Consider the following 27,327-nt stretch of genomic DNA (forward strand, 5'->3'; position numbering starts at 1 on the left):
ATCCCATCTCATATCCCACATCAATCCCATCAATCCCATACATTTATCAAATTTTAATAAAATAAAGCTGAATTCTTCCATGGAGGGAGGGGGGAAAAGATGAAAAATTGGAAAAAAATCCAAATTTTAATAAAATAAATCTGAATTGTGCCATGGGGGGAGGGGACAAAAGGGGAAAAGCCAAAAAATTGGAAAAATGTCCAAATTTTAATTTAAAAAATGATAAATTCTGCCATGCAGGGGAGGGAAAAAAGCCAAAAAATTGGAAAAATGTCCAAATTTTAATAAAATTAATTCTGCCACAGGGGGAGGGAAAAAGTAGGGAAGGTGAAGAGATGGAAAATTTTAATAAAATAAAGTTGAATTCTGCTGTGGAGGGAGGGGAAAAAGCTGAAAAATTGGGAAAATTTCCAAATTTTAATAAAATTCTGCAATGGGGAGGGGAAAAAGGGGGTCCCGGGGGGATTTTTGGGGGGATCCTGGGGGAATTTTTGGGATTTTTGGGGAGGGTCCCGAGGGGATTTTTGGGATTTCTTTTCTGGGGGGATTTTTGGGATTTTTGGGGGGGTCCTGAGGGGATTTTTGGGATTTTTGGGGGAGTTCCGAGGGGATTTTTGGGATTTTTGGGGGAGTTCCGAGGGGATTTTGGGGATTTTTGGGGGGGGTCCATGGGGGATTTTTGGGATTTTTGGGGGGTCCCGAGGGCATTTTTGGGATTTTTTGGGGGGTCACCCCCGAGTTTTGCTCCTCAGCTCCTCGAGTTTGGGGCCCAGCTCCTCAAAGCTGGGTCTGGCAGAGGGGGAGAAACTCCAGCAGCTCGACATCAGAGAGTACACCTGGGACAGGGACAGACAGGGGACATCAGGGACAGGGGACATCAGGGACAGGGACATCAGAGAGTACACCTGGGACAGGGGACATGGGGACATCAGGGACAGGGGACATCAGAGAGTACACCTGGGACAGGGACAGGGACATCAGAGAGTACACCTGGGACAGGGGACATGGGGACATCAGAGAGTACACCTGGGACAGGGGACATGGGGACATCAGGGACAGGGACATCAGGGACAGGGGACATCAGTGAGTACACCTGGGACAGGACAGGGGACATCAGGGACAGGGGACATCAGGGACAGGGGACATCAGAGAGTACACCTGGGATAGGACAGGGGACATCAGGGACAGGAGACATCAGAGAGTACACCTGGGACAGGGGACATGGGGACGTCAGGGACAGGGGACATCAGGGACATCAGAGAGTACACCTGGGACAGGGACAGGGGACATGGGGACATCAGTGAGTACACCTGGGAAAGGGACAGGGACATCAGGGACAGGGGACATCAGGGACAGGGACAGGGGACATCAGGGACAGGGGACATCAGGGACAGGGACAGGGGATGGGACAGGGATGGGGACAGGGACAGGGGACAGGGAGAGGGGATAGGGACAGAGGGGACATCAGGGACAGGGGATGGGGACAGGGACAGGGATGGGGACAGAGGGGACATCAGGGACAGGGGGACATCAGGGACAGGGGGACATCAGGGACAGAGGACATCAGGGACAGGGGACAGGGGATGGGGACAGGGATGGAGACAGGGGACAGGGACAGGGAGAGGGGATAGTGACAGGGACAGGGGACATCAGGGACAGGGGATGGGGACAGGGATGGGACAGGGACACATGGGGACATTGGGGACAGGGATGGGGACAGGGACAGGGGACAGGGAGAGGGGATGGGAACAAGTGACAGGGACAGAGACAGGGACAGGGGACAGGAATGGGGATGGGGACAGGGGACAGGTGACATGGGGACATCAGGGACAGGGGATGGGAGCATGGGGACATCCAGGGACAGGAGACATCAGGGACAGGGAGAGGGGATGGGGACAGGAATGGGACAGGGACACGGGGACAGGGACACGGGGACAGGGACATGGGGACAGGGACATGGGGACATCAGAGACAGGGGACAGGGATGGGGACAAGGGACAGAGGGAGAGGGACAGGGACGGGTTTGGGGCAGGGGACAAGGGACATCAGGGAGGGGGACACCACGAGGAGCCCCCCCAGAGCGCCCCTGCCCCACGGACTGACCCCAAATTCCCCCAAATTCCCAAAATTCCCCCAAATTCCCCCAGTCCCGCCCCACAGATTGACCCCAGGGTGTCCCAGCGCTGTCCCCAGGGTGTCCCAGCGCTGTCCCCAGGGTGTCCCGGCCCTGTCCCCAGGGTGTCCCAGTGCTGTCCCCAGGGTGTCCCAGCGCTGTCCCCAGGGTGTCCCGGCCCTGTCCCCAGGGTGTCCCGGCTCTGTCCCCAGGGTGTCCCGGCCCTGTCCCCAGGGTGTCCCGGCCCTGTCCCCAGGGTGTCCCAGCGCTGTCCCCAGGGTGTCCCGGCTCTGTCCCCAGGGTGTCCCGGCCCTGTCCCCAGGGTGTCCCAGTGCTGTCCCCAGGGTGTCCCAGCGCTGTCCCCAGGGTGTCCCGGCTCTGTCCCCAGGGTGTCCCAGTGCTGTCCCCAGGGTGTCCCGGCTCTGTCCCCAGGGTGTCCCAGCTCTGTCCCCAGGGTGTCCCGGCCCTGTCCCCAGGGTGTCCCGGCTCTGTCCCCAGGGTGTCCCGGCCCTGTCCCCAGGGTGTCCCAGTGCTGTCCCCAGGGTGTCCCAGCGCTGTCCCCAGGGTGTCCCGGCTCTGTCCCCAGGGTGTCCCAGTGCTGTCCCCAGGGTGTCCCGGCTCTGTCCCCAGGGTGTCCCAGTGCTGTCCCCAGGGTGTCCCGGCTCTGTCCCCAGGGTGTCCCAACCCTGTCCCCAGGGTGTCCCGGCTCTGTCCCCAGGGTGTCCCAACCCTGTCCCCAGGGTGTCCCAGCGCTGTCCCCAGGGTGTCCCGGCTCTGTCCCCAGGGTGTCCCGGCTCTGTCCCCAGGGTGTCCCCGCCCTGTCCCCAGGGTGTCCCAGCGCTGTCCCCAGGGTGTCCCGGCTCTGTCCCCAGGGTGTCCCGGCTCTGTCCCTGCTGTCACCTCCGAGGGACACCCGGGGGGCGCCGGGAGCCGCCGGCTGTCCCTGAGCAGCTCCAGGAGCTGGCACACGATGTGGGGCGGCTTCCCCGAGCCCAGCATGCGCAGGAACTCCTGCGGAATAACGGGAACAACGGGATTGGGGACGGGAATAACGGGATTGGGGACGGGAATGAGAACGGGAATAACGGGATTGGGGACGGGAATAACGGGATTGGGGATGGGAATAACGGGATTGGGGACGGGAATAATGGGATTGGGGACGGGAATAACGGGATTGGGGACGGGAATAACGGGATTGGGATTGGGAATAATGGGATTTGGGATGGGAATAATGGGATTGGGATTTGAAACAGGGTTGGGATTGGGAAATGGGAACGGGAATGGGAATAACGGGGATAATGGGAACATGAATAATGGGAATGGGATTGGGAATGGGAATAAGGGGATTGGGAACGGGATTGGGATTGGGAATGGGAATAATGAGATTGGGAACAGGAATGGGAATAATGGGATTGGGATTGGTAACGGGAACGGGATTGGGAAATGGGAATGGGAATAATGGGATTGGGAATGGGAATAATGGGAATAATGGGATTGGGAAATGGGAATGGGAATAATGGGATTGGGAACAGGATTGGGAAATTGGAATGGGAACGGGAATAATGGGAAGAACTGGAATAATGGGAATGGGAATAATGGGAATAATGGGATTGGGAACAGGAATAATGGGATTGGGAATGGGAATAATGGAATTGGGAATAATGGGATTGGGATTGGGAATGGGAACGGGAATAATGGGATTGGGAATGGGAAATGAGAATGGGAACGGGAATGATGGGAATGGGAACAATGGGAACAACGGGGGTAATGGGGATAATGGGATTGGGAATGGGAATAACGGGATTGGGAAATTGGAATGGGAACGGGAATAATGGGAATAACTGCAATAATGGGAATGGGACTAATGGGAATAATGGGATTGGGAATGGGAATAATGGGATTGGGAACGGGATTGGGATTGAGAAATAGGAATGGGAATGGGAATAAGGGGATAATGGGATTGGAATTGGGAATAATGGGATTGGGAAATGGGATTGGGAAGGGGAATAATGGGAATAATGGGATTGAGAACGGGAATAACGGGATCGGGAATGGGATTGGGAAATGGGAATGGGAATAATAGGAATAGGAATAATGGGATTGGGAATAACGGGATCAGGAACAGGAATAACAGGAATGGTAACAGGAATAATGGGATTGGGAACAGGAATGACAGGATTGGGAACGGGAATAATGGGAATGGGAACGGGATTGGGATTGGGAAAGGGAATAATGGGAATGGGAATGTGAATAATGGGATTTGGAATAGGAATAATGGGAATAATGGGTCTGTGATTGTGATTAGGAACGGGATTGGGATTGGGAATGGGAATGAGAATGGGAACAGGAATGGGAATATTGGGAACAGGAATGGGAATAATGGGAATGGGTTTGGAGAATGGGATTGGGAAAAGGAATAATGGGAATGGGATTGGGGATGGGAATAATGAGATTGGGAATGGGAATAATGGGAACAGGAAGGGGAATAATGGGAACAGGCATGGGGAATGGGAATAATGAGATTGGGAATGGAAACGGGAACAGAAACAGGAATAATGGGAATGGGAATAATGGGGATGGGATTGGTGCTGGGAAATGGGAATGGGAATAATGGGAATAGGATTGGGAATAGTGGTAATTATGGGAATGGAGAATGGAGATAATGGCAATAATGGGAATAATGGGAATGGGAACAGGGTTGGGGAATGGGAATGCAAATGAGATTGGGAATAATGGGAATAATGGGAATGGGGAGTAGGAATGGGATTGGGGACATCCCTGAGCATGAGGGGACAGGGGAGGGGATTTGGGATGGGAAAAGGGGTCTGAGATGGGAAATGGGGGCTGGGGGTGGGAAGTGGGCTCTGGGGGTGTCCCCTCCTGTCCCCCCCATCCCCTCCTGTCCCCTCCTGTCCCCCCCATCCCCTCCTGTCCCCTCCTGTCCCTCCCTGTCCCCTCCTGTCCCCTCCTGTCCCCTGCTGTCCCCTGACCTCCGAGGGGCTCCTGCTCTTGCTGCCGTAGGTGAAGAGCTCGTAGAGCAGCACCCCGAAGCTCCAGGTGTCCGAGGCACAGGAGAAAACGTTGTCAGAGAGGGACTCGGGGGCGTACCTGGGGATGGGAGAGGGAATGGGGTGAGAGGGGGGGAAAAGGGGTTTGAGAGGGGAATGGGGTGAGAGGGAATGGGGGTTTGAGAGGGGGAGAAATGGGGTGAGAGGGGATGGGGTGAGAGAGGGGAAAAGGGGGTTTGAGAGGGGGAAAGGGGATTTTGAGAAGGGAGAATGGGGTTCTGAGCTCAAGAAAAAGGGGATTTTGAGCCCTGGGAAAAAGGGATCCTGAGATGGGAAATGGGGATTTTGAGAGGGAAAAAGGGGATCCTGTGACAGAAAAAGGGGATCCTGGGCTCTGGGAAAAGGAGATTTTGAGATGGGAAAAGGGGATTCTGACATGGGAAAAGGGGGTCCTGAGAGGGGAAAAGGGAATCCTAAGTCCCAGGAAAAGGGGATTTTGAGAGGGAGAAAAGGGGATTTTAAGACAGGAAAAGCGGGTCCTGAGTCCAGAGAAAAAGGGGATCCTGAGCTCAGGGAAAAAGGGATTTTGAGATGGGAAAAGGGGATTCTGACATGGGAAATGGGGATTTTGAGAGGGGAAAAGGGGATTTTGAGATGGGAAAAGGGGATTCTGAATCCGGGGAAAAGGGGATTTTGAACCCTGGGAAAAGTGGATTTTGAGCTCAGGGAAAAGGGGATTTTATACAGGAAAAGCGGGTTCTGAGCCCCCCAGAAATGGGCTCTGGTCCCTGGGAGATGGGGATCCCAACCCCACATCCCCCCGGACCCCCTGGACCCCCCGGAGCCCTCACCAGAACACGGGGCTCTGCCCGGGCTCCCGCACCACGTAGTACTCCTTGTCGTGCGGGAGCAGCTTGGCCAGCCCGAAGTCGCCGATCTTGACGTGGCTCTCGCTCTCCACCAGGATGTTCCTGCTCGCCAGGTCCCGGTGCACGCAGCGCCGAGCCCCCAGGTACTCCATCCCCTGCGGGGGTCAGGGAGCGGGGTGGGACCCCCGGGGAGAGGGGTGGGACCCCCGGGGAGAGGGGATGGGGGACCCGGGGAGGGGAGAGGGGATGGGACCCCCGGGGAGGGGGGATAGGACCCCTGGGGGAGGGGAGAGGGTTGGGACCCCTGGGGGAGGGTCCTGGGGATCGTCCCGAGTGGGGAACCCCTGGGTGAGGGTCTCTGGGGGGAGCGGGGCTGGGACCCCGGGGAGGGGGGATGGGACCCCCGTGGAGGGGAGGGGGCTGGGGAAGCCGGGGGAGGGTCCCTAGGGATCATCCCCACTAGGGAACTCCCAGTGAGGGTCCTGGGGATCATCCCGGATGGGGAACCCCTGGGTGAGGGTCCCTAGGGGTCATCCTGGATGGGAACCCCCCGAGGGGTGAGGGTCTCAAGGGGGAACCCCCAGGTGAGGGTGGTATTGATGGGTGACCCCTGGATGACCCTTGAGTGACCCTTGGGTGACCCATGGCACTGCTTCAGGGACAGGACCCATGGCTGGACAGTGACCCTTGGGTGACCCTTGAGTGACTCTTGGCTGACCCCTGGGTGACCCATGGCCTGGACAAGACTCATGGCTGGACAGTGACCCCTGAGTGACCCCTGGCTGACCCAGGGCTGGACAATGACCCCTAGTTGACCCCTGGCTGACCTCTGGCTGCCCCACGGCCTGGACAGGACCCAAGGCTGGACAGTGACCCCTGTCTGACCCTTAGGTGACCCCTGGCTGCCCCATGGCCTAGACAATGACCCCTGGCTGACCCTTGAGTGACCCCTGGCTGGACAATGACCTTTGGTTGACTCTTGGCTGACCCTTGGCTGACCCATGGCAGGGACAGGACCCAGGGCTGGACAATGACCTCTAGCTGATCCCTGTCTGACTCCTGGCTGCCCCATGGCCTGGACAGTGACCCCTGTCTGACCCTTGGCTGACCCATGGCTGGACAATGACCCTTGGCTGACCCTTAGGTGACCCTTGGCTGACCCATGGCTGGACAGTGACCTTTGGCTGTCCCCTGGCTGCCCCATGGCCTGGACAGGACCCATGGCTGGACAATGACCCTTGACTGACCCCTTGCTGACCTCTGGCTGTCCCCTGGCTGCCCCCTGGCTGCCCCCTGGATGGACAGTGACCCCTGGCTGTCCCCAGCCCCGTCCCAGCGCCGTCCCAGCCCCGTTTCTGGCACCTTGCAGATCTGCCAGGCGTAGAGCAGCAGCGAGCTGTGCTGCAGGCGGGGCTGGTTGCGCTGCAGGAAATCTCGCAGGCAGCCGTTGGGCAGGAATTCCATCACCAGCCGCAGCCCCCGCACCCCTGGGGACGGATCCGGGCTGAACGGGGCTGGGATCGGGGATCCTGCAGCTCCCAGCTCTGATTCCTGTCCCAAATCCCTGATACAATCCCTGATACAATCCCTGCCCCAGTCCCTGATCAAATCCCTGATCAATTCCTGCCCCAATTCCTGATCCAACCCCTGATCCATTCCTGCCCTACTCCTGCCCCAATCCCAGCCCCATTCTCTGATGGTTCCTGGCCCCGATCCCTGCCCCAATCCCTGAGCCAGTCCCAGCCCCATTCCTGCCCCAATCCCCGATCCAATCCCAGCCCAAATCCCTGATCCATTCCTGCCCAATCCCTGATCCAATCCCAGCCCCAATTCCTGCGGCTCCCAGCTCCATTCCCTGATCCATTCCTGCTCCAATCCCTGCCCCAATCCCTGTGGCTCCCGGCCCTGATTCCTGCCCAAATCCCTGCCCCATTCCCACCCCATTCCCTGTTCATTCCCACCCCATCCCTGCCCCATCCCCATCCCCATCCCTGCCTCACTCCCACCCCATTCCCTCCTCATTCCTAACCCCATTCCCTGTTCATTCCCTGTTCATTCCCACCCCATTCCTGCCACACTCCCACCCCATTCCCTGCCTGATTCCCTGTTCATTCCCACTCCATCCCCAGCCCCACTCCCACCCCATTCCCACCCCATTCCCTGTCCAATTCCCTGCCCCATTCCCACCCCATCCCAGCCCCATCCCCAGCCCCATTCCCTGTTCATTCCTGCCCCATCCACACCTCATTCCCACTCCATTCCCACCCCATTCCCACTCCACTCCCACCCCATTCCCTGCCCGATTCCCTGTTCATTCCTGTCCCATCCCCGCCCCATTCCCGCCCCATCCCCACCCCATTCCCGCCCCATTCCCGGTCCATCCCGCCCCGCTCACCGCGGCTGTAGCACACGCCCCGGTAGCGCACGATGAACTCGTGCTGCAGCGAGTGCAGGATCTGGATCTCCCTCTCGAATTCCCGCAGCTCCTTGGCCGAGTCCTGCTGCAGCCTCTTCACGGCCACCAGCTCACCCGTGCTGTCGCCCAGGGGGTCGTAGCGGCAAAGCTCCACGCTGCCGAAATTGCCCTGGGGAGGGGAGGGGGGCTTGGGATGGCTGCTTGATCCTGGCCCCATTCCCGGCACATTCCTGCCTGATCCCGGTACATTCCCGGCACATTCCGGCACTTTCCTGCTTCATTCCTGGCACATTCCTGCTTCATCCCTGCCTGACCCTGGCTTCATTCCTGCCTGATCCCGGCCCCATTCCTGGCACATCCCTGCTCCATTCCTGCCCCATTCCTGCTCCATTCCTGCTCCATCCCTGCCTGATCCCGGCCCCATTCCCAGCACATTCCTGCTACATTCCCGACACATTCCTGCCCCATTTCCATCCCATTCCTGCCTGATTCCTGCCTGATCCCGGCCCTGATCCTGGCCCCATTCCCGGCGCATTCCTGTCCCATTCCCGGCACACTCTTGCCTGATCCTGGTCCCATTCCCGGCACATCCCTACCTATTCCCTGCCTGGTCCCATCCCCATTCCTGCTCCATTGCTGCCCCATCCCCGCCTGATCCCAGCTTAATTCCCGGCACATTCCTGCTCCATTCCCGGCCCCATTCCTGCCCCATTCCTGCTTCATTCCCGGCACATCCCTGCTCCGTTCCTGTCCCATTCCCGGCACATTCCTGCCCCATTCCTGCCTGATCTCATCCTCATTCCTGCTCCATTCCTGCTCCATTCCCGGCACATCCCGGCCCCATTCCCGGCACATCCCTGCTCCATTCCTGGCACATCTCTGCTCCATTCCTGCCTGATCCCCGTCCCATTCCCAGCACATTCCTGCTCCATTCCTGCCTGATCCCGGCCCCATTGCCGGCACATTCCTGTCCCATTCCCAGCACATTCCTGCTCCATTCCTGCTCCATTCCTACCCCATCCCTCCTCCATCCCTGCCCCATCCCTGTCCCATTCCCAGCACATCCCTGCCCCATTCCTGGCACATTCCTGCTCAATTCCTGCCCCATTCCTGCTCCATTCCCGACACATCCCTGCCTGATCTCATCCTCATTCCTGCCCCATTCCTGCTCCATTCCCACCTGATCCCGGCCCCATTCCTGCCCCATTCCCAGCCCCATTCCTGTTCCATTCTTGCCCCTTTCCTGTCTGCTCCCAGCCTCATTCCTGTCCCATCCCTGCCCCATTTCTGTCCCATTCCTGCCCCATTCCCATTCCCATTCCCACTCCCGCCCCATTCCCATCCCATTCCTGCCTGCTCCCAGCTCCATTCCCCACCCTATTCCCAGCCCCATTTCCCACCCCATTCCCACCCCATTCCCTGCCTTTCCTGCCCCAATCCCTGCTCCATTCCCAGCCCCATTTCCCATTCCACCCCATTCCCATCCCCATCCCTGCCCCATTCCCATCCCATCCCATCCCATCCCATCCCATCCCATCCCATCCCATCCCATCCCATCCCATCCCATCCCATCCCATCCCATCCCATCCCATCCCATCCCATTCCACCCCATCCCCACCCCCTCCTCCCTCCCAACCCCCCACACCGACCCTCAGGAATTTTTTCCCAGCCCATCCCGCCCCTCCCACACCCCAAACCCATGAAGGACATCGCGGCCACACCGATTTTGGGGTCCGGGCTCTCCCTGCCCCCACCTTGCCCAGCAGCGAGATGTACTTGAGGTGCCGCTCCTGGAAATGCTCGGGGTCGTGGCTCATGGCCAGCGACTCGTGTCCCCAGAAGCCATCCCGCGGTGTCCCTTCGGCGGGGGACAGCTCGGACAGCAGCTCGTAATCTGCGGGGAGGGGGCGGTGACGCCGCAGCGGGGTCCCTCCGTGTCCCCCCCGTGTCCCCCCATGTCCCCCCTGTGTCCCCCTGTGTCTCCCCGTGTGTGTCCCCCCCGTGTCCCCCCGTGTGTGTCCCCCCGTGTGTGTCCCCCCGTGTGTGTCCCCACCGTGTGTGTCCCCACCGTGTGTGTCCCCCCGTGTCCCCCTGTGTCTCCCCGTGTGTGTCCCCCCCGTGTCCCCCCGTGTGTGTCCCCCCGTGTGTGTCCCCCCGTGTCCCCCGTGTCCCCCCCGTGTCCCCCCGTGTCCCCCAGCCCGTGTCGGTCCCCACTGGAGGTGATGAGGCTGTTGAGGTCGCGGATGAGGGCGCAGAAGGAGGGGGCCGTGAGGCCGCAGTGGGGTCCCCCCGTGTCCCCCCCGTGTCCCCCCGTGTCCCCCGTGTGTGTCCCCCCGTGTCCCCCCGTGTGTGTCCCCCCGTGTGTGTCCCCCCGTGTCCCCCCGTGTGTGTCCCCCCGTGTCCCCCCATGTCCCCCCGTGTGTGTCCCCCATGTCCCCCAGCCCGTGTCGGTGCCCACCCGAGGTGATGAGGCTGTTGAGGTCGCGGATGAGGGCGCGGAAGCAGGGCCGGCGCTGGGGCTCGTACTCCATGCACTGGGCCACCAGCGCGGCCAGCTCGGGCCACTTCGGGGCTGGGAGGTGCTGGCGGCTCTGGTAGAATTCCAGCTTCTGTGGGGAAGGGGATCGGAGGGGTCAGGGGGGTGGGAATCCCAAAGGGAGGCTGGAGGGGGCTGAGGTGGGGGAAGGTGCGGCGGGAGGGGTGGGGGGGGGCATGGGGTCAGTGGGATTGGTGGGATTGATGGGATTTATGGGATGGGATCAATGGGATTGATGGGATTGATGGGACTGATAGGATTTATGGGATGGGATCAATGGGATTGATGGGATTGATGGGATGGCATCAATGGAATAGGATAGGGATGGGATTTACGGGATAGGATGGGATTGATGGGATGGGATGGGATTGGGATGGATGGGATGGGATGGGATCAATGGGATTGATGGGATGGGATTGGATCAGTGGGATTGATGGGATTTATGGGATGGGATCAATGGGATTTATGGGATGAGATTTATGGGATAGGATCAGTGGGATTGGTGGGATTGATGGGATGGGATATATGGGATAGGATGGGATGGGATTTATGGGATGGGATTGGGATGGGATGGGATTGATGGGATTTATGGGATTGATGGGATTGGATCAGTGGGGTTGATGGGATGGGATTGATGGGATTGATGGGATTGATGGAATGGGATTGGATCAGTGGGATTTATAGGATTTATGGGATGGGATATATGGAATAGAATGGGATGGGATTTATGGGATAGGATGGAATTGGGATGGGATCTGTGGGATTTATGGGATTTATGGGATGGGATGGGATCAGTGGGATTGATGGGATGGGATTGATGGGATAGGATCTATGGGGGTTTATGGGATTGATGGGATCGATGGGATGGGATCTGTGGGATTGGTGGGATTGATGGGATGGTATCAATGGAAGAGGATAGGATGGGATTTATGGGATAGGATGGGATCAATGGAATAGGATGGGACGGGATGGGATTTATGGGATAGGATTGGGTTTATGGGATGGGATGGGATCAGTAGGATTGATGGGATTTATGGGATGGCATCAATGGAATAGAATAGGATGGGATTTATGGGATAGGATGGGATTTACGGGATGGGATTGATGGGATGGGATCAGTGAGATTTATGGGATGGGATCTATGGGAGTTTATAGAATTGATGGGATTGATGGGATGGGATCAATGTGATGGGATGTGATTCATGGGATGGGGCAGGAGGCATGGGATGGGATCAGTGGGATTTATGGGATTTATGGGATGGGATCAATGGAATAGGATGGGATGGGATTTATGGGATAGGATGGGGTTTATGGGATGGGGGATTGGGATGGAATTGGGCAGGAAGAAGGGCTGGGATGTAGAGAGAAGGAACAGGAGGACTGGGATCCAGTGGGATGGGTCAGGAGGTTCAGGATGGGTCAGGAATTCCAGGTTCCAGCAGGATGGGTCAGGAATGTCGGGATGGGTCAGGGATGTTGGGATGAGTCAGGAGGGTCGGGATGGGTCAGGAAGTTTGGGATGGATCCAGTGGGATGGGTCAGGAATCGCAGTTCCCAGCGGGATGGGTCAGGAATGTCGGGATGGGTCAGGAATGTCGGGATAGGTCAGGAATGCCGGGATAGATCAGGAATGTCAGGATAAGTCAGGAATGCCGGGATGGGTCAGGAATGTCAGGATGGGTCAGGAATGTCGGGATAGGTCAGGGATGTCGGGATGGGTCAGGAATTGCAGTTCCCGGTGGGATGGGTCAGGAGGCTCGGGATGGGTCAGGGATGTCGGGATAGGTCAGGAATATCGGGATAGATCAGGAATTGCCGTTCCCGGCGGGTCCCAGCCCCGGCTCACCCTGCGGGGCTCGGCCAGGCTCAGGGCCACGCTGCCCCCGCTGAAGATCTCCCAGAGGGTGGCTCCGAAGCCCCACTTGTCGGCGGGCAGCCCCAGGCTCCCGGGATCGTGCACGCACTCGGGGGCCACCCACGGGATCCGCTCCAGCAGCACTGGGGGCACGGCCGGGTCAGCGCCGGGGGGCAGCACCCACAGAACACCCAGCATCCACAGAACCCCTCCAGAACCCCCAGAACCGCCCCAGAACCCCCAGAACTGCCCCAGAATCCCCAGAACCCCCCCAGCACCCCTAGAAACCCCAGAACTGCCCCAGAACCACCCCAGATCCCCCCAGAACCCCCAGAACTGTCCCAGAACCCTCCAGAACCACCCCAGAACTTCCCCAGAACCCCCCAAAACCGCTCCAGCACCTCCAGCACCCCCCAGCACCCCCAGAACTGCCCCAGCACCCCCAGCACCCCCCAGAACCCCTCCAGAACCCCCCGAGCACCCCTAGAACCCCCAGAGCTGCCCCAGAATTCCCCAGAACCACCCTCGGACCCCTCAGGCACTGCCCGGCGCCAGGAGGGGATGCTGACCCCAGGGTGGTTGAGTTTGGTGAAGGGGAATGGGAGTCCAGAACCCCGAACCCAGAACCAGGACCCTGAATCCAGAACCAGGGCCCTGAATCCAGAACCAGGGCCCTGAACCCACAGCCAGGACCCCAAACCCAGAGTTGGAATCTAAACCCACTGCTGAAATCCAAAACTCCCAGCCAAGATTTGCAGCTGAGGATGAACACAGAACCCTGAACCCACAGCCAGGACCCCAAACCCAGAACCAGAGCCCCAAACCCAGACCCAGCACCCCAAATCCAGGACCCCCAGGTCCCCCTGACTCACTGTCCGGGGCCAGGACGGTGACTCTGACCCCGGGGTTGTTGAATTTGATGAAGGGGAATGGGAGCCCAGAACCAGGACCCCAAAACCAGACCCAGCACCCCAAACCCACAACCAGGACCCCAAACCCAAAACCGGGACCCTGAACAGAGAACCAGGACCCCAAACCCAGAACCAACACCCCAAAACCAGAACCAGGACCCCAAAACCAGAACCAGGACTCCAAATAGAGAACCAGGACCCCAAACCCATTCCTAGGTCCCCAAACCCAGAACCAGGACCCCAAACCCATTCCTAGGACCCCAAACCCACAGCCAGCACCCCAAACCCAGAACCAGAACCCCAAACTCAGACCCAGCACCCCAAACCCAGAACCAGAACCCCAAGCCCAGACCCAGCACCCCAAACCCAGGACCCCAGACCCAGCACTCCAAAACCAGGACCCCCAGGCCCCCCTGACTCACTGTCCGGGGCCAGGACGGTGACGCTGACCCCGGGGTCGTTGAGTTTGATGAAGGGGGGGCTGCCCCCGGCGTCCCCCTCCCGGGCCAGCAGCACCTTCTTGGCCGAGACGTTCCCGTGTGGGATCTTCTTGTCCTCCTGGGGGGAGGGAAAGAGGGGTGGGGACCCTCAGGGGGGTCTCAGGCACTGGGGTGGGCTGGGGGGAACTGGGGGGGATCCATGGGATCCAAATGTGTGGGATCCATGGGATATGGGGTGTGAGGATTGTGGGATTGGGATCCATGGGATCCAGATCTGTGGGATCCATAGGATCTATGGGATCCATGGGATATGGGGTGTGCGGATTGTGGGATGAGGATCCATGGGATCCATGGGATCCAGATGTGTGGGATTCAAGGGATATGGGGTGGGATCTATGGGATCTATGGTATATGGGGTGTGGGGATTGTGGGATCCATGAGATCTATGGGATCCATGGGATATGGGGGTGTGGAATCCATGGGATATGGGGTGTGGGGATTGTGGGATTGGGATCCATGGATCCATGGGATCCAGATGTGTGGGATCCATGGGATATGGGGTGTGGGATGGGGATCCATGGGATATGGGGTGTGGGATGGGGATCCATGGGATATGGGGTGTGGGATGGGGATCCATGGGATATGGGGTGTGGGATGGGGATCCATGGGATCCAGATATGTGGGATCCATGGGATCTATGGGATCTATGGGATATGGGGGTGTGGGGATTGTGGGACAGGGATCCATGGGATCCATGGGATGTGGATAAATCAGATCCATGGGATATGGACATGTGGGATCTGTGGGATGTGGATGTGTGGGATCCACAGGACATGGACACATGGGATCCATGGGATATGGACACATGGAATCCATGGGATGTGGACACATGGGATCCATGAGATCTATGGTATCCTTGGGATATGGATATATGGGATCCATGGGATATGGGCACATGGAATCCTTGGGATGTGGATGTGTGGGACAAGGACACAGGGGACCCATGCGGTGGGGACATGAGGGATCCATAGGATGTGGGTGTGTGGGATCCATGGGATGTGGCTGTATGGTGTCCATGGGATGTGGATGTGTGGGACAAGGACACAGGGGATCCATGGGATGTGGACACACGGTATCCATGGGATATGGATGTATGGGATCCATGGGTTGTGGATGTGTGGGATCCATGGGATGGGGACATGAGGGATCCATGGGATATGGATGTATGAGATCCATGGGATGTGGATGTGTGGGATCCATGGGGTATGGATCCATGGGATGTGGATCTATGGGATCCATAGGACATGGACACATGGGATCCATGGGATGTGGATGTGTGAGACAAAGACACAGGCGAGCCATGAGATGTGGATCTATGGTGTCCATGGGATGTGGACATGTGGTATCCATGGGATATGGATGTGTGGGATCCATGGGATGTGGATGTGCGGGACAAGGACACGGGGGACCCATGGGACAGGGACAGCAGGGAGCTGCAGGACACGGCTGTGGGCTCACCAGGTAGTTGAGGGCGTAGGCCAACTGCTTGGCCACCGTCAGCTTCCAGCCGGTGCTCACGGCGCCGCGGTTCTTGCGCAGGTACAGGTCCAGGGGCCCGTGCCGGACCAGCTCCTGCACCATCACGGCTGGGGGCCACACGGGGGTCAGGGGGTGCCCACAAAGGGCTCAGGGGGTGCCCACAAAGGGCTCAGGGGGTGCCCACTGTGGGCTCAGGGGGTGCCCAGATGGCCCCGTGGCCACCACCCCGCCGGACACTCACTGTCCTTGCCGAGGCTGACGCCGTGCAGCAGCACCAGGTGTTTGTGGGACAGCTGGCTCATGGTGCTGGCGGCCTCCAGGAAGGACTGGGACAGGGACAGGCGGCTCAGGGTGGGCCTTAGGGACCCTTAGGTGACACCCTGGAGGTGGCAGTGCCACGCCCCTCACCTCCAGGCAGTTTTGGTGGCTGCTGTCCATGACCTTGAGCACCACCGGGGTGTGCCGGGCTCCGTCCTGCTCGTCCTGCTCCCGTTTGACGCCTTTGTAAATCTGGGTGAAGGAGCCCTGGCCCAGGCTCTCGCCCTGGGGGACATGGGGACATCACCAGGGGGTTCCTGTCCCCCTGGGCCACCCCCCCCAGTGGCCCTGCCCTCCCCTGTACCCGTGTCAGGCTCTGGGGGTCGATCTTGTGGAACATCATCTGGTGCAGGCTGCGGCGCCGGGGGGCGGGCGGGGAGCCGGGGGGGTGCGGGACCCCGCTGCGCACAATCAGCAGGTTGGACTTGTCTGGGGGAGGGGACAGGGGTCAGGGGGGTTCGGAAGGGGGTGCCGAGCTGATGAGCTCAGAGAGCTGCCTGGGATGTCACAGCCCGGTCTGGGATGTCACAGCCTAATCTGTGATGTCACAGTCTGCTCTGTGACATCACAGCATCTCTGTGACATCACAAACCCCTCTGTGACATCACTGTGACGCCTCTGTGACATCACATCCTGGTCTGACATCACAGCCTGTCTGTGACATCACCCCCCTCTATGACATCACAGTCCCCCTCTGTGACATCACAGTGCTCTCTCTGTGACATCATAGTACTCTATGACATCACAGTGCCCCTCTATGACTTCACAGCCACCTCTGTGACATCACAACCTCTCTGTGACATCACGGTCCCCCTCTGTGATATCACAGCCTGTTTGTGACCCCCCAGTGCCCCCCCGTGACATCACAACCACCTCTGTGACACCACAGCTGCTCTGTGACATCACAACATGCTCTGTGGCATCACAGCCTCTCTGTGACCTCACACCCCGTCTATGACATCACAGTGCCCCCTCTGTGGCATCACAGTGTCCCCTCTGTGATGTCACAGCCTCTCTGTGACATCACAGTGCCCTCTGTGACCTCACAGCCCCCTCTGTGACATCACAGCTGTTCTGTGACATCACCCCCCCGTCTATGACATCACAGTCCCCCTCTGTGACATCACAGTGCCCCTCTATGACATCACAGCCCTCTCAGAGACCTCACAGCATCTCTATGACATCACAGCCCCCTCTGTGACATCACACCCGCTCTGTGACATCACAGTGTCCCTCTATAATGTCACAACTTGCTCTATGACATCACAGCTGCTCTGTGACATCACAGTGTCCCTCTATAATGTCACAACTTGCTCTATGACATCACAGCTGCTCTGTGACATCACAGTTCCCCCTCTGTGACATCACAACCCCCTCTGTGACATCACAGCATCTCTGTGACATCACAGCAACCTCTGTGACATCACAGTGCCCCTCTATAACGTCACAACTTGCTCTGTGATATCACAGCATCTCTGTGACATCACAGCCTGGCTGTGACATCACAGTCCCCCTCTGTGACATCACAGTCCCTCTGTGACATCACAGTGCCCCTCTATGACATCACAGCCCTCTCAGAGACCTCACAGCATCTCTATGACATCACAGCCCCCTCTGTGACATCACACCCGCTCTGTGACATCACAGTGTCCCTCTATAATGTCACAACTTGCTCTATGACGTCACAGCTGCTCTGTGACATCACAGTTCCCCCTCTGTGACATCACAGCCCCCTCTGTGACATCACTGCATCTCTGTGACATCACAGCAACCTCTGTGACATCACAGTGCCCCCTCTGTGACATCACAGCCACTCTGTGACATCACAGTGCCCCTCTATAACGTCACAACTTGCTCTGTGATATCACAGCATCTCTGTGACATCACAGCCTGGCTGTGACATCACAGTGCCCCCTCTATGACATCACAGCCCACTCTGTGACATCACAGTGCCCTATGTGACATCACAGCCGCTCTGTGACCCCCCAGTGCCCCCTCTGTCACCCCCCTTCCCCCACCCCGTGCTGCCCCCCGGTGTCACCTTTGGCCCGGGGGGGACAGGCCACCTCCAGGCGGATCAGTGTCCCCTCGGCCTGCAGCCCGCGGTGCCCGTAGGTGCCGAGCAGCTCCCGCAGGCTCCCGAACCTCCGCGCCACCCCCGTCAGCCAGAAGTGCCCGCTCTCATCCCTCCGGATCCGGCACCGCTTGTAATCCCGGCCCGAGCCGGTCTGTGGGGATAAACCCGGGATCAGCACCCTGGGGACCCCCCCCAGCGCCCCCGAGCCCCCCAAAACCCCGCGGGGGTCTCACCTGGACGCACACGGTCAGCAGGTAGCTGTCGAAATCCTGGGGGCTGCGGCGCAGCAGGAACAGCCCCGGGGCTCCCCCGGCCGCCTCCAGCTTGTTCACGGCGAACTCGGCACTGTCCGGGGGTGGGGATGGCCGTGGTGCCCCTCGGGGACATCGCGGGCACCCCCCCCCAAAACGCGGATCCCCGTGGGGACCCGGGGGTTTCATCCCCAAGGGGACCCAGGGTTCCATCCCCGTGGGAATCTGGGTGTTCATCCCCATGGGGACCCGGGGGTTCTGTCCTCGTGGGAATCTGGGGGTTCATCCCCGTGGGGACTCGGGGGTTCCATCCCTGTGGGGATCTGGGATTTCTGTCCCCGTTGGGATCGAGTTCCTGTCCCCATGGGGATCTGGGGTTCCATCCTCTTGTGGATCTGGGGTTCCATCCCCTTGTGGATCTGGGATTTCATCCCCCTGGGTTCCATCCCCATGCAGACACGGGGTTCTGTCCCTGTGGGAACTCGAGGGTTCCATCTCTGTGGAGACCCGGGGGTTTCATCCTCATGGGGACCTAGGGGTTCCATCCCATGGGTTCTATCCAGGGGGGATCTGGGGATTCCATCCCTGTGGGTTCCATCCCTGTGGGAACTCGGGGGTTCCATCCCCGTGGGGACCTGGGGGTTCCATCCCCATAGGGATCTGGGGTTCTGTCGCTGTGGGGACCTGAGGTTCTGTCTCTGTGGGTTCTGTCTCTGTGGGTTCCATCCCTGTGGGGACCCGCGGGTTCCATCCCCATGGGTTCCATCCTCGTGGAGATCTGGGGGTTCATCCCCATGGGGACTCGGGGGTTCAATCCCTGTGGGGATCTGGGATTTCTGTCCCCGTTGGGATCCAGAGTTCCTGTCCCCGTGGGGATCCAGGGTTCCACCCCCTTGTGGATCTGGGGTTCCATCCCCATGGGGATCTGGGGTTTTGTCCCTGTGGGAACTCGAGGGTTCCATCCCTGTGGGTACCCGGGGGTTTCATCCCCGTGGGGACCTGGGGGTTCTGTCCTCGTGGGGATCCAGGGTTCCATCCCCATGGATTCCATCCAGTAGAGATCTGGGGATTCCATCCCTGTGGGTTCCATCCCCGTGGGGATCCAGGGTTCTGTCCCCATGGGTACCCAGGGGTTCTGTCCCCATGGGGACTCAGGGGTTCCATCCCCGCAGATTCCATCCCCATAAGGACCTGGGGTTCCATCCCTTTGAGGACCCGGGGCTCTGTCCCCATGGGGACCAGCGGTTCCATGCCCGTGGGCATCCCTGGGTTCCATCCCCGTGGGGATCAGTGGGTTCCATCCCCATGTGTACCAGGGGGTTCTGTCCCCGTGGGAACCCGGGGGTTCCGTTCCCGGGGGTTCCATCCCCATGGGAGCCTGGGGGTTCCATCCCCATGGGTTCCATCCCCACGGGAACCTGGGGGTTCCATCCCTGTGGGTTCCATCCAGTGGGGATCCGGGGCTCTGCCCCTCTGGGTACCCGGGGGTTCTGTTCCCATGAGGACCCAGGGGTTCCATCCCCATGGGTTCAATCCCCGTGGAGATTCCGGGGTTCCGTTCCAGTGGGTTCCATCCCCGTGGGGATCCGGGACTCTGCCCCCATGGGTACCCAGAGGTTCCATCCCCATGGATTCAATCCCTGTGGGGATTGGGACTCTGCCCCCATGGGTACCCAGTGTTCCATCCCCCTGGGAACCCAGTGGTTACATCCCCGTGGGTTCAATTCCCGTGGGGATCTGGGGGTTCCATCCCCTTGTGGATCTGGGGTTCCATCCCCGTGGGGATCCATGGGTTCCATCCCCGTGGGTTCCATCCCCGTGAGGACCCTGCGGTTCCATCCCCATGGCTTCCAACCCTGTGAGGACCTGGGGGTTCCATCCCCATGGGTTCCATCCCCGTGGGAACCCGGAGGTTCCATCCCCATGGGTTCAATCCCCGTGGGGATCTGGGGCTCTGCCCCTCTGGGTACCATCCCCGTGGGTTCCATCCCCGTGATGACCCCGCAGTTCCACCCCCTCCCTTCCCAGGGGCTCGCCGCCCCTCGGGGTGTGCCATTCCCCACCTGATGGGCCCGTGGCACTGATTCTCCAGATCCTCGAGCAGCCGCGGAGGCGCCACCTCCCTGCAGAAGTAGTGCTGGGCATCCGCCGTCAGCCGGTAGTAACCATCGAGCAGCGCCACGAAGGAGCGAGCCTCCCGCAGCGAGGGGAACTCCACCTCCTGCGGCCACACGGGGTCACCCCCTTGTCCCCTCCAGCCCCTCGGGGGTGTCCCCAAACCCTCCCCGAGCTCACCAGCACGCGGGTGTCCGCCTTGGTGACGGTGACCAGCCGGTTCTCGGCCGCGCCGCTCGCCGCCTGCTTGATGCTGATGTCGGCGATGTCGGGGAAGTCGCAGAAATGCTGGCGGCTCTGAGGGGACAACGGGTGATGTATTTACAACATTTAATTTAATTAATTTAATTTAATTTAATTTAATTTCACGATTATAAGCCGCACTGAGTATAAAATGCACTTCCAGGTGCCAGAAACTTTTCATTCTTTGTCCATACACAAACCGCACCTGATTATAAGCCGCACTTACAATACAGGGTGTGATAAAAGGTATCTGTTCTATCATCATCTTTTGAGGGTGGGGGCGGTGATCCTGATCTCCATGGGAGATATTCTGCTAATGGGCATCCATTGAAACCAGGCAGGGCATTGTTCTTTATCTTTGTGGGGATATCTCCTGTTAATGGTCATGTTTTATAAACCAGGTGGGGCAGTGATCTTATCTCTGTCAGAGATATCTCCTGTTAATGGCTCATATTTTATAAACCAGCTGGGGCATTGTTCTTTTTTTTTTCACAGCCCATCCTTCCTCCAGCCACTCATTTTCTGCTCATGGCCATTGAGTCCCACTGTGGGACTGATAAAATTACTGCATCCCATTGGGAGCTGCTCCAGCCAGGGGGAAGAGCCCAACATTTCTTACCAAGATAAAAACAGAGGTTTTGGGACACTAAGGGAGCCCCTTTCTCCACTGGACTCCAGAGGAAAACCGGATTTCTCCACATCACCACTGGACCTTGGGAGGGAAACTGCACCTTGTACAGGAGCACTGCTCCAGCTGAGCCACATCTGTCACTGCAGGAGGATGCAGCCACCATGGAATGGCACTGCTGCCAATCCCTGCCTGACGGGTGTCAGCTTGGATTCTGACTGTCAGGGTTTGGGGTTTGCTTCTTTGTAGTGCTGTATTTCTATTTTAATTTCCCTAGTAAAGGACTGTTATTCCTAGTCCCATATTTCCGGAGAGCCCCTTAATTTCAAAATTACAGTAATTCGGAGGGAGGACATTTCCATTCTCCATTTCTGCCTTTCCTAGCATCCACTTCTCCTCCAAACCAGGACAGTAGTGCTGTATTTCTATTTTAATTTCCCTAGTAAAGAACTATTATTCCTATTCCCATATCTTTGCCTGAGAGTTCCTTGATTTCAAAATTACAATAATTTGGAGGGGGTTTCCATTCTCCATTTCAAAGAGAGGCAGGGTTTGGAGTTTGTTTCTTTGTAATTCTGTATTTCTATTTTAATTTCCCTAATAAAAAACTGTTATTCCTAATCCTTGATTTCAAAATTCTAATAATTTGAAGGGAGGGGGTTTCCATTCTCCATTTCTGCCTTTCTCAGCACTCACCTCTCCTCCAAACCAGGACAGTAATTCTGTATTTCTATTTTAATTTCCCTAATAAAGAACTGCTATTTCTATTCCCACATTTCCTGACAGCCCCTTAATTTCAAAATTACAATAATTCGGAGGGAGGAGGTTTCCATTCTCCATTTCAAACAGAGGCAGGGTTTGGGGTTTGTTCTTTGTAGTACTGCATTTCTATTTTAATTTCCCTAATAAAGAACTGCTATTTCTATTCCCATATTTCCTGAGAGCTCCTTGATTTCAAATTTTTATATATATATATATATATAAAAATTTATATATAATTTCTATATATATTTATATATAATTTATATATATATAATAATTTGGAGGGAGGGGGCTTACATTCTCCATTTCTGCCTTTCTCAGCAGACACCTCTCCTCCAAACCAGGACAGTAATTCTGTATTTCTATTTTAATTTCCCTAATAAAGAACTGTTATTCCTATTTCCGTATTTCCTGAGAGCCCCTTAATTTCAAAATTATAATAATTTGAAGGGAGGGGGTTTCCATTTTCCATTTCTGCCTTTCTCAGCACACACCTGTCCTCCAAACCAGGACAGTAATTCTGTATTTCTATTTTAATTTCCCAGTAAAGAACTGTTATTCCTATTCCCATATCTTTGCCTGAGAGCTCCTTAATTTCAAAATTATAATAATTTAGAGGCAGGACGTTTCCATTCTCCATTTCTACCTTTTCTAGCATCCACCTCTCCTCCAAACCAGGACAGTAGCACTGTATTTCCATTTTATTTCCCTAGTAAAGAACTGTTATTCCTATTCCCATATTTCCTGAGAGCTCCTTAATTTCAAAACCCCAATAATTTGGAGGGAGAGGGTTTCCATTCTCCATTCCAAACAGAGGCAGGGTTTGGGGTTCGTTCTTTGTAGTACTGCATTTCTATTTTAATTTCCCTAGCAAAGAACTGTTATTCCTATTCCCATATTTCCTGAGAGCTCCTTAATTCCAAATTTTTAAATATATATGTATATAAAAGATTGATATATAATTTATATATATATTTATATATAATTTATATATATGTATAATAATTTGGAGGCAGGAGGTTTACATTCTTCATTTCTGCCTTTCTTAGCAGACGCATTAATTTCCCTAATAAAGGACTGTTATTCCTATTCCCACATTTCCTGAGAGCTCCTTAATTTCAAAATTACAATAATTCTGAGGCAGGACGTTTCCTTTCTCCTTTTCTACCTTTCCTCCAAACCAGGACAGTAATTCTGTATTTCTATTTTAATTTCCCTAGTAAAGAACTGTTATTCCTATTCCCATATCTTTGCCTGAAAGCCCCTTGATTTCAAAATTATAATAATTTGGAGGGAGGGGGTTTACATTCTCCACTTCAAAGAGAAGCTCCTGCCTTTCTCAGCAGACACCTGTCCTCCAAACTGAAACAACAACTTTTTGTTCTTTGTCCATATATAAACCACACTTCTGGTTCAGACCAAAATTTTAGTCAAAATGGTGCAGCTTATAATGGTAAAATTACTGTAAATGAAATTTATTGAAATATTGAAATAAATGCTGTAGGTCAGGAGGGTCAGGATGGGTCAGGAATTCCAGGTTCCAGCAGGATGGGTCAGGAATATTGGGATGGGTCAGGAATTGCTGGCCCCAGTGGGATGGGTCATGTTAAAATACCTTTTCTCTATTAATCTAAGTTTTTTTTCTTTTCTTCTAACAGCAAAAGTTAGAAATTAAGTTTTTAAAAAATAGTGTGCTTAAATTACCCGCTTAATTAAAATAACAGCCCATAAGCGTGTAATAAAAAGAAGAGAAAGGATCATTTTGAGTTCTTAAAAAGGATCATTAATCAGCATCATGAGATGAAGATAATGTGAATGTGAACTGCAGCTGACACAATTATCAACCAACTGCAAAAAGCCAAATTAAAAAGTAATTAAAAAATAAAAATTAAAGCCACGAGCCAAAAACCACACACGCTCTAAAAAAGCAAACCCCAAAAGTAACCATGCTAAATAGCTCCCAAAAAATTTTAACTATACATTAAAAACTATGAATATGCTACAAGTTAATTTGTAGTAAAGTGTATTTCAAAAAGCTGCCAATCCCTGCCTGACTGACGGGTGTCAGCTTGGATTCTGACTTTGGCAGGGCTTGGGGTTTGTGCTTTGTAATTCTGTATTTCTATTTTATTTTCCTAGTAAAGAACTGTTATTCCTATTCCCACATTTCCTGAGAGCCCCTTAATTTCAAAATTCCTGTAATTTAGAGGTAGGACGTTTCCATTCCCCATTTCTGCCTTTCCTAGCATCCGCCTCTCCTCCAAACCAGGACAGTAATTCTGTATTTCTATTTTAATTTCCCAGTAAAGATCTGTTATTCCTATTCCCATATCTTTGCCTGAGAGCTTCTTAATTTCAAAATTACAATAATTTGGAGGGAGGGGGTTTCCATTCTCCATTTCAAACAGAGGCGGGGTTTGGGGTTTGTTCTTTGTAGTACTGCATTTCTATTTTAATTTCCCTAATAAAGAACTGCTATTTCTATTCCCATATTTCCTGAGAGCTCCTTGATTTCAAATTTATATATATATATATATATATATAAATTTATATATAAATAAAAATTTATATATAATTTAATACATATTTATATATAATAATTTGGAGGCAGGAGGTTTCCATTCTCCATATCTGCCTTTCTTAGCAGACACATTAATTTCCCTAATAAAGAACTGTTATTCCTATCCCCACATTTCAAAATTATAATAATTTGGAGGGAAGGGGTTTTACATTCTCCATTTCAGAGGCTCCTGCCTTTCTCAGCATCCACCTCTCCTCCAAACCAGCACAGTAATTCTGTATTTCTATTTTAATTTCCCTAATACAGAACTGTTATTCCTATTCCCATATCTTTGCCTAAGAACTTCTTAATTTCAAAATTATAATAATTTGGAGGGAGGGGGTTTCCATTCTCCATTTCAAACAGAGGCAAGGTTTGGAGTTTGTTTCTTTGTAGCACTGTATTTCTATTTTAATTTCCCTAATAAAGAACTGTTATTCCTATTCCCGTATCTTTGCCTGAGAGCCCCTTGATTTCTAATTTATATATATATATATATATGTATATATATATATATATAATTTCTATATATATTTAGATATAATTTATATATATATATATATATAATAATATGGAGGCAGGAGGTTTACATTCTCCATTTCTGCCTTTCTTAGCAGACACATTAATTTCCCTAGTAAAGAACTGTTATTCCTATTCCCACATTTCCTGAGAACTCCTTAATTTCAAAATTCCAATAATTTAGAGGCAGGACGTTTCCATTCTCCATTTCTGCCTTTCTCAGCAGCCACCTCTCCTCCAAACGAGCACAGTAGTGCTGTATTTCTATTTTAATTTCCCCAGTAAAGAACTGTTATTCCTCTTCCCATATCTTTGCCTGAGAGCTCCTGAATTTCAAAATGATAATAATTTGGAGGGAAGGGGTTCACATTCTCCATTTCAAACAGAGGCAGGGTTTGGGGTTTGTTCTTTGTAGTACTGCATTTCTATTTTAATTTCCCTAATAAAGAACTGCTATTTCTATTCCCATATTTCCTGAGAGCTCCTTGATTTCAAATTTTTATATATATATATATATATAAAAATTTATATATAATTTCTATATATATTTATATATAATTTATATATATATAATAATTTGGAGGGAGGGGGTTTACATTCTCCATTTCTGCCTTTCTCAGCACAGACCTCTCCTCCAAACCAGGACAGTAATTCTGTATTTCTATTTTAATTTCCCTAATAAAGAACTGTTATTCCTATTTCCGTATTTCCTGAGAGCCCCTTAATTTCAAAATTATAATAATTTGAAAGGAGGGGGTTTCCATTCTCCGTTTCTCCCTTCCCTAGCATCCACCTCTCCTCCAAACCAGGACAGTAATTCTGTATTTCTATTTTAATTTCCTTAGCAAAGAACTGTTATTTCTATTCCCACATTTCCTGAGAGCTCCTTAATTTCAAAATTCCAATAATTCTGAGGCAGGACGTTTCCATTTTCCATTTCTGCCTTCCCTAGCATCCACCTCTCCTCCAACCCACCCCACCCAGTGCCACCCCCGCCTGTCCCTTGTCACCTCGGACCCGCCGCAGCTCCAGCTCACTCCGCTGTCCCCGCACACGTGGATTGCGATGGGAGCGGTGGATCCTGGTGAGCGCACCCTGAAAATCTCCTCGCTGCTCTGGCGCTGCAGGCGCTCCAGGTCCAGCAGGTATTTTAATTTGAGGTGGGGTCCGTCCGGGTGGCAGCCCCCGAGGCGCCGCAGGGATTCCCCGAAGCGGCGCCGCAGCCGCTTGCGGGTCACGAAGTTGTGCTGCTGGATCTGAGCCCGCAGCGGCTCCGGCAGGCACGACTTGTAACTGGGGAGGGGGCAGGGTGGGAGGGGGTGTTGGGTGTGCTGGGGGTGTGGGGTGTGCCTGGGAAGGGGAGGTTTGGGGTTTTTGGGGTGTGCCAGGGGGTGCTTGGGGTGTGCCAGGGGTGTTGGGGTGTGTCCTCGGGGATGTCCCAGGGGGTGTTGGGGTGTGCCCAGGGATGTTCGGTGTGTCCTCGGGGATGTCCCAGGGGATGTTGGGGTGTCCCGGAGGTGTGGGGCTGTGCCCGGGAGGGGTGCCAGGGGGTGTCTGGGGTGTCCCAGGGGGTGTTTGGGGTGTCCCCGGGGATGACAAGGCGTCCCTGAGGGTGTTGGGGTGTGCCCAGGGGTGTTTGGTGTGTCCCAGGGGGTGTTTGGGGTGTGTTGATGGTGTGGGGGTGTGTCCGGGAGGGGTCCCAGGGGGTGTTTGGGGTGTCCCAAGGGGTGTTTGGGGTGTGCCAGGGAGTGTTTGGGGTGTCCCCGAAGGTGTTGGGGTGCCAGGGGGTATTGGGGTGTGCCCACGGAGATGTCCCAGGGGGTGTTTGGGGTGTGCCCAGGAGGTGTTTGGGGTGTCCCAGGGGTATTGGGGTGTCCCCGAGGGTGTTGAGTGTGCCTGGGAGTGGTCCCAGGGGGTGTTTGGGGTGTCCCAGGGGGTGTTTGGGGTGTCCCCGAGGGTGTTGGGGTGTGTCTGGGAGTGTTTAGGGGAGGCAGGAGGTGTTTGGGGTGTGCCCGGGATGGGTGGCAGGGGGTGTTTGGGGTGTGTTGGGGGTGTTTGGGGTGTCCCAGGGGATATTAGGGTGTCCCAGGGTGTGTTTGAGGTGTCCCAGGGGGTGTTTGGGGTGTACCATGGGGTGTTGGGGTGTCCCAGGGGCTGTTTCGGGTGT

General features: G+C 55.1%; 1 protein-coding gene across 1 annotated transcript in view; it reads right to left on the reverse strand.

Annotated features, from left to right (window-relative positions):
- Positions 1-708: 708 nt before the first annotated feature.
- The window catches only part of JAK3 (Janus kinase 3), a 33,843-nt gene continuing 7,224 nt past the window's right edge, over positions 709-27,327 (reverse strand). The window contains exons 6-24 of the mRNA XM_033081910.1: positions 26,171-26,453; positions 20,629-20,745; positions 20,397-20,554; positions 18,316-18,427; positions 18,047-18,233; positions 16,310-16,434; positions 16,096-16,230; positions 15,929-16,013; positions 15,667-15,794; positions 14,131-14,266; positions 12,789-12,940; positions 10,865-11,015; positions 10,161-10,300; positions 8,386-8,575; positions 7,353-7,477; positions 5,973-6,145; positions 5,104-5,221; positions 3,014-3,124; positions 709-836 (exon numbers count right to left, since the gene is read on the reverse strand). Of these exons, the coding sequence (XP_032937801.1) occupies positions 729-836; positions 3,014-3,124; positions 5,104-5,221; positions 5,973-6,145; positions 7,353-7,477; positions 8,386-8,575; positions 10,161-10,300; positions 10,865-11,015; positions 12,789-12,940; positions 14,131-14,266; positions 15,667-15,794; positions 15,929-16,013; positions 16,096-16,230; positions 16,310-16,434; positions 18,047-18,233; positions 18,316-18,427; positions 20,397-20,554; positions 20,629-20,745; positions 26,171-26,453 (2,734 nt within the window). The 3' untranslated portion in view covers positions 709-728. The remainder of the gene's footprint in view (positions 837-3,013; positions 3,125-5,103; positions 5,222-5,972; positions 6,146-7,352; positions 7,478-8,385; positions 8,576-10,160; positions 10,301-10,864; positions 11,016-12,788; positions 12,941-14,130; positions 14,267-15,666; positions 15,795-15,928; positions 16,014-16,095; positions 16,231-16,309; positions 16,435-18,046; positions 18,234-18,315; positions 18,428-20,396; positions 20,555-20,628; positions 20,746-26,170; positions 26,454-27,327) is intronic.

The sequence above is a fragment of the Catharus ustulatus genome, chromosome 29 (genome assembly GCF_009819885.2).
Source record: "Catharus ustulatus isolate bCatUst1 chromosome 29, bCatUst1.pri.v2, whole genome shotgun sequence".
Lineage (NCBI taxonomy): Eukaryota > Metazoa > Chordata > Aves > Passeriformes > Turdidae > Catharus > Catharus ustulatus.